This window comes from Mya arenaria, chromosome 8 (assembly GCF_026914265.1).
Source record: "Mya arenaria isolate MELC-2E11 chromosome 8, ASM2691426v1".
NCBI classification, from domain to species: Eukaryota; Metazoa; Mollusca; class Bivalvia; order Myida; family Myidae; genus Mya; species Mya arenaria.
This window is the reverse complement of record NC_069129.1, coordinates 75537311-75543925: the sequence shown is the minus strand read 5'-3', so window position 1 is coordinate 75543925 and position 6615 is coordinate 75537311. Positions and strand designations below refer to the sequence as shown.

The 6615-nt window shown below is 33.9% G+C and overlaps 1 protein-coding gene across 1 annotated transcript; it reads left to right on the top strand.

The window, feature by feature from the left end:
• Positions 1-2911: 2911 nt before the first annotated feature.
• Positions 2912-5578, top strand: LOC128244613 (uncharacterized). Its single transcript, XM_052962624.1, has 3 exons — positions 2912-3074; positions 3229-3904; positions 4193-5578. The coding sequence occupies exons 2-3, from the start codon at positions 3238-3240 to the stop codon at positions 4531-4533; spliced, it is 1008 nt and encodes a 335-aa protein (XP_052818584.1). The 5' UTR covers positions 2912-3074; positions 3229-3237; the 3' UTR covers positions 4534-5578.
• Positions 5579-6615: the final 1037 nt, after the last annotated feature.

Sequence of the window (6615 nt, the reverse complement as noted above, 5' to 3'; positions counted from 1 at the left end):
TACTCATTTGAAATATAATTATATGATCATAGTAATGGTCCCTTTTATATAGCATGGCAATGTAATATAAGCTTCTGCTGATGTTGTTACAAAGATTTACTATGAGTCAATAAAATGAGCTTATAGTAAACTGTTTAACAAAAAGGTAGCCTAGTGTTGATGGTGTCTCTGAGGCCACGGTAGTTCGAGCAATGGGTTGTAGTTTTCGTGTTCGACATACGATGTACTCTCGTCGTAGCGCCTCGGAATAATACGGCCATTTCTGGTCAAGACTGACTTTACCCCATCTTGCCCTTTCAGTCAAATCGCTGTAGAAAGCTGTTGATTTAGATGTGTTAAGTTATCGTTACTATTAAGAACAATAGGACGCGCCTTTCCAGTTTTCTCCAGCTGCTGTATTAAAGGATCGTTTACTCAATATATTCACGATCAGCAATTTTATTGTCCATTGATACTTGTATCGGTGTAAATACCATCTTGTCTACTATTAAAATTACTTCTAGTAATCTCATCCTTAAACATGTATATTTAAAAAAATACTTACGCTTTTAGGTACACACATCTCCATCTTGATATTATTGTGTTTTGAAAATGCACCTTTTACTCCGTTTGTACCTTCGCAACACATTTTAAATAACCCTGGCTATGTATTCAAATCTTTGCCAGCAGCATACATAATTTTGAAATGCAATCGTATCATAACAAAGTCAACATTCAGGAGTATAGTATAGAATAGTACGTTTGTCTTTACACCGGCTCGGTATTGAAATTGATCGATGGAGAAACGTACCAAGAGAAGAACGGTTATGCGCTACATATAATAATAAGAAGACGAATGCCATTTGCTATTTGAATGAATATTGTATAATTATATACCAGCTAAATATATCAAGCGATACTTTAAAGAAAGACCAAGTATGTCTATAACTAATAAGTTGTTAACATCTTATAATGCAAATGTTGTGAAGAAATTTGCTGTATTTATCTTTAATGATTTTAAAATAAGAAAGACTCATACCAAAATCCAGGCAATTAAAGGCAGACCTAAATTTCAGGAGTATAGTATAGAATAGTACGTTTGTCTTTACACCGGCTCGGTATTGAAATTGATCGATGGAGAAACGTACCAAGAGAAGAACGGTTATGCGCTACATATAATAATAAGAAGACGAATGCCATTTGCTATTTGAATGAATATTGTATAATTATATACCAGCTAAATATATCAAGCGATACTTTAAAGAAAGACCAAGTATGTCTATAACTAATAAGTTGTTAACATCTTATAATGCAAATGTTGTGAAGAAATTTGCTGTATTTATCTTTAATGATTTTAAAATAAGAAAGACTCATACCAAAATCCAGGCAATTAAAGGCAGACCTAAATTTCTATCATGCTGGTCAACGTAAATATACAACCAGTTTCATAAACGTGTTCAATCACTATTAAGGTTTTAAACATAATATTATTTTCAGATTGGTATACTTAATTAAGATAAAAAAAATATGATATGTCTATTTGTTAATTCATTTCTATGCTCGCCAAACATTTTACTTACGGTCATATACTCGTACATTTAGTCATGGGCAATTTCTTCTGAATCGAATATGTATGTAAAAGCGTAAATAATTCCAATCATATATAAAAACAGAAATAATTCATTATTGATATAGTAAGAATGTTATATTGAATTACACAGATACAGTTGATAACATTGCAATATAAATAAACTTATGTATAAATATGTTCCGCCAAAATTGCATATGCCATTGTATTACATAAGTTTAATCTAGGGTCATATTGGCCTATTTCAAACATGTATTGTATTGAATGTATTTTGAATAAACTTTACTCTTCTTCTTCTTTTTCTTCTTAATACTTCTATACACTTTGCTGTTGATTTTATTGTTTCTTTCAATTGCAACTGATTTCAGACTATATCTCCTTTTCCTAAGTATTTAAGTTATATTTTTTAAGGATTTAAGAACTTCACTATTTGGTGGTGCGATGGTTTTTAGTTCATCCATATTCTTTTAAGAACATTCTGTATTTTCTTTTATATTTTCATTTCTTCATTTTTCTCAACGTCGCTGAAATTATTGTAACTTTAATATGTTCTTTAGTAGAAGCTACAGTCATAATGAAATAAATGTGTTTTACTATTTCTCCAATCTATATTAATACATACATGTTCTCCATATCCATTTAGTTTATATCTCTCTCTATATATATTCAAGTGGCAAAACGTCATCAGCTTATTTTTTAAGTTCTAATATTGAAGTAAAAACTGATTTAATAATTAATTTATGAATTGCATGACTGAAAGTAATAAATCTGTTTGTTGCATTATCTTGTTGAAGCTATTAGGGAAAGTAAATGAATGTATTACGGAACAATGCCAAATAAATAACTTTATTGTTATCTTTTTACCCCACCCTGTGGCGCAGCTCGCTGATATTTAAGAAATAAAAACATAAATTGCATAATTGCACGTAATCAAGTTGTTTGTCGGTTTATCTATTTGAAACTTACATGCTTTAACAACCATCCCAAATCAGAAAGCCGGAAAAGTTTTTGCTACGTTTGGTTTTGATACGACTTACGTTCGTGCAGACCTTGTCCTGCCTTGCTAAAATCAACAAAAACTTTTCCACATATATCTACGTTAACGAAAAAATCTATTCATTTGGTTCTTTTTTGATCTGTAAATTGTGTTTTAAAAGTGTTATATTCTATCCGGATAATCATATATACAACTGGTATATTAATGGCTAAGTATAAAGTGGCTGCCAACTGTTAGCTGGCTGTCAATTTCCATTATTCCTAATTGCATCGCAAATAAATTCGCTTTAAAAAGCTTGGGTTACCGTTAAAGGTATCTTATTTCCAACTCTTTCAATAACACTCAAATTGCATTGATGTTTACATTCAAATACCAATGTGCTTAACTAAGTATTGAAAATAATTTTTGAACGTTTATAATTATGCCGTTGTAAACATTAAATCTGCTGTTATCTTTCAGTCGTTTATTGTGTTAATAATATGAACGGATATAAACACTCACGAGCGGTTGGTAAGTTTAACACACACACTTTAATAACTGATAGATGCAAACTGTTTCGAATATAAAGGTGTAATTTCAGTTTCTTTGGTGCTTGGTTATTATTTGAGTTTAAACTGGACCATACGTTGCAAACCTATAAAGTACGTTGGTTATTTCATTACAGACAGTATACATGGGTCAGAGCACCACCCTTCATGCATCTCAGCAGACTGACGACCTTAGTCATATGATGTTCATATTTCAGCTCCTTCAGAGCGGCTTGATATTCACGGCCCTCGTGGCCGGTGCCATCTGTGTCGGTCATCTAGTCTTAATACGCCGGAAGTACTGCCGAAATACCACGACGCTGTTCGCAGTGGTGCTCTCAGGATTTTTGCATCTGATCGCGAGCGTGTGCATGTTGAAAATTGCCGAAAATTACATGATAAGACGCGTAAAACAGGGGCCCCCGAGCGTCGGCTCGTGCTTAGATTACTCGATGACGGCGGCGTTTGCAAACGGGGTGGTGCTCGTGTTTATCGTGCATAATGTTTTTGTTCAGAACTTTAAATGGTCGATGTCTACGTGTCTAGCATACGCAGGCACACTTGGTTGCATCATCACAGGAAGTTTTTCCGTAATCAAGATTGTGTCGCAAAATAGCCCACTTCCAGTTGCACAACATTCGCTTGTGACGCTTGGGACGTATGGAAGTCAGCACTTTGACGTATTCTTGTCCGTCTGTCAGAAAAACGTTTACGAGGAAAGATGGGCTATTCTGGTGGAATATTTAGTGATATACGTACCCGTCATTGTCACCGTGCTGGTTGCTCTTTGCAGGAACAGGACAAAACAAACGGGTATGATAACTTGTATAAATTAATTTGAATTATTATTTTATTATTTATCTTGAAAAAAAATGAACTGAAAGTGTTCTAGTCGACATGTCCCCCATTGCTGACACATAAATAACATTTGATTAGTCTGCCTGGATAAAAGTAGTTTTTTACTTCCAAATACTATATACATTTGTCACATTTCTGAGTCTCCTAATCATCACATCATGTTAGAGTGACTCCGTAACGTATTGTTGGATCTCGAAATACTTATAAATGCAACTGAATGTTTTTCTGTTTTTTTCTTTGCAGAAGTCACCATCACAGAGCTAAAGATTCTCTCAAACAAGGAGTGCAACGTTTCAGTGTTTAACTGTAATTGTGTTAAATTGAACTCAGCCATGGTTGCCGTTCTTTTATACATTACTATTGTCTTACTCATAGTACGTCCAGGATACATTCTGTATGCGCACGCAACTTCGGGTTACTTCCGGGACATATTGCCAAGTTTGTTACAGACAGTAATTTTCACTTTTATTTGCTCAGAATATATTGGAAAGGTCCTCATTCGACCACAATATTGGAATAATGAGGTGAAATCAAACGGCTATCGTGATTGTAAACATAAGAGCAACCCTCTTATGCAGGTTTGATTTAAACCCCCAGTAAATTTACATTTTACTGACCGTTCCAAGGCGGTACCTAACAATCCTTGATAAACATACCTAGTTTTTATATATATAGCATGTATGCACTGTGCTGTTGGTGGAGTATTGCTCTGTTCTTCCATGATTCTTGTTTGTGATTTTTTGTTTTTGTGTTCTATGTTTTTAACGTTTACACAGTGCCATTAAACCGAGTTTATGTTTAAATTTTTTGCTACTGAGGTTGTTTCTGTAGATTTTTACATAAGTATTGATAAGCTGTAAATTTCTGTGGACAGGTTCTTTAGAGATGTGTTGTTTAAAAGTAAAGACACACTGCCCTGGAATGGGAAATCCATAGTTATGTTTCCACAAAACATGATACTATGCTCAAATACGTTTGTAGCACTTTTGTAACTGGGTCAATAATTAGCACATAAACGTATCATATTGACGGAGTTAAAGTCGAAATATTGTCAAATATTAACACTTGGTGTCATCTTCGTTCGTTTTATTAAAATGTTACTTATGGCCAGAAACAACATGGCAAGATGGAACTTGGGACACAATTATGCTAAGTATGTCGGGAAGCTTATGCGTAGCCTAAAATTCATAAACTTGAGCTCTTCGATGCGGACAGAAAAATGAATTTCGTCTTTTAAGACATTACAATGAGGGCAAAGTCTTTGTTCTAAAATTGTATTATTCCACCAACCAACTTCTATATTTAACCGATGCGACGATAATCCTTATTGGCTTAAAGCAATTCTGAATTTCTGTACATTAACACACTTAAGATAGGGTTTTAATTCAAAATCAGAAATGTTTCTATAAAATAAAGCTCTTGAGGAGTCTGACAATCTGCTGTTTAAATTTTAAACATAAACGTCTCATATTCTTTGCTTCAAAAATGACACAAAACTGGAAATATCACCAACATCTTGTGCAAGCCAGACGTGATAAACCCCATATTACTCAATATTGTTTTAACATGTACTACCCAGTTTGGAAATTTTACAACATCATTTATCATTACATTATAGATGGTTCTTACATATTAATCATTCGGCATACTTAAAATGTTAAGCCAGTACTTAATTGTATTTATAATGCATTGCGACATTAGATATAATCTGCCCGTCTCTGCATTCACAAGAGAGGTCTAATGAGTTTGTCAAAAAGTTCCAATTTATATTCAGGTGTTATATTAGTAAATTTGTTCAGATAATTTCTTAATTTAACAAGAGGCCCAAAAGGGCCTATGCTCTACTGGCATGGCTTTTGTGGTCATATCAATCCAGAGCATGGATGTATGGGTAAAAGGCAACAGACATATGGTTTATGTTTTGTGTTTGGCTTACCTGAAAACGTAGCACGTTCAACATCTGAGCCCAGAAAGTATTGTAAGCAGATTAGTTCCATGAACTGTTTTAATATGTGCCAAGTAAAAGTCATCTGACAAAAAAAAAATGCTTTCAAAACTGTACTCATAGTAAAAATTTCTGTAGTTTTAAAAGTTAAAAAAAGTTGGTCAAAAGGTCAAAGTCAAGGGCATCCTAGGACAATATTGATCAATTTGAACAAACATTCACAATCAATTGTGCTGAGATGGATCCACGAACACACAAAAAGATTTTTAAACCTTTCCAGATTTATGTTTACCAAACCTGTGAACCCTGGGTGTGGCCAGTAATGACACCAGGTGCATAACTTAAACATTCACACGCACGGATGCACATACTACGTACACATTACCATCGCATAAGCTCTTCTGGCCTTTGGCCAGTAGAGCTAAAAATTGCTTTATGTGCTTGACCAGATAACGTTTTGGTAGCATATATAAGTGAACCCCCTGAGCTAAAGACTATACCTAAATATGTAAATTTGTTTACAACCTCCAATGGTGATCCCTGATAGATTGAAACTGAAGATTTGAAGGTAATCTACCCCCTTTCTTAAAAACCAATATCTTTGTGTTGCATTTATTGACCTTAAGTTTCCATATATTACAATATTCCTCTAAAATATTAATATTCGCTTGCAGTTCTGCTGCTGAATTAGCAAAAAATCGTCTGCATATAAGAGTAGAAA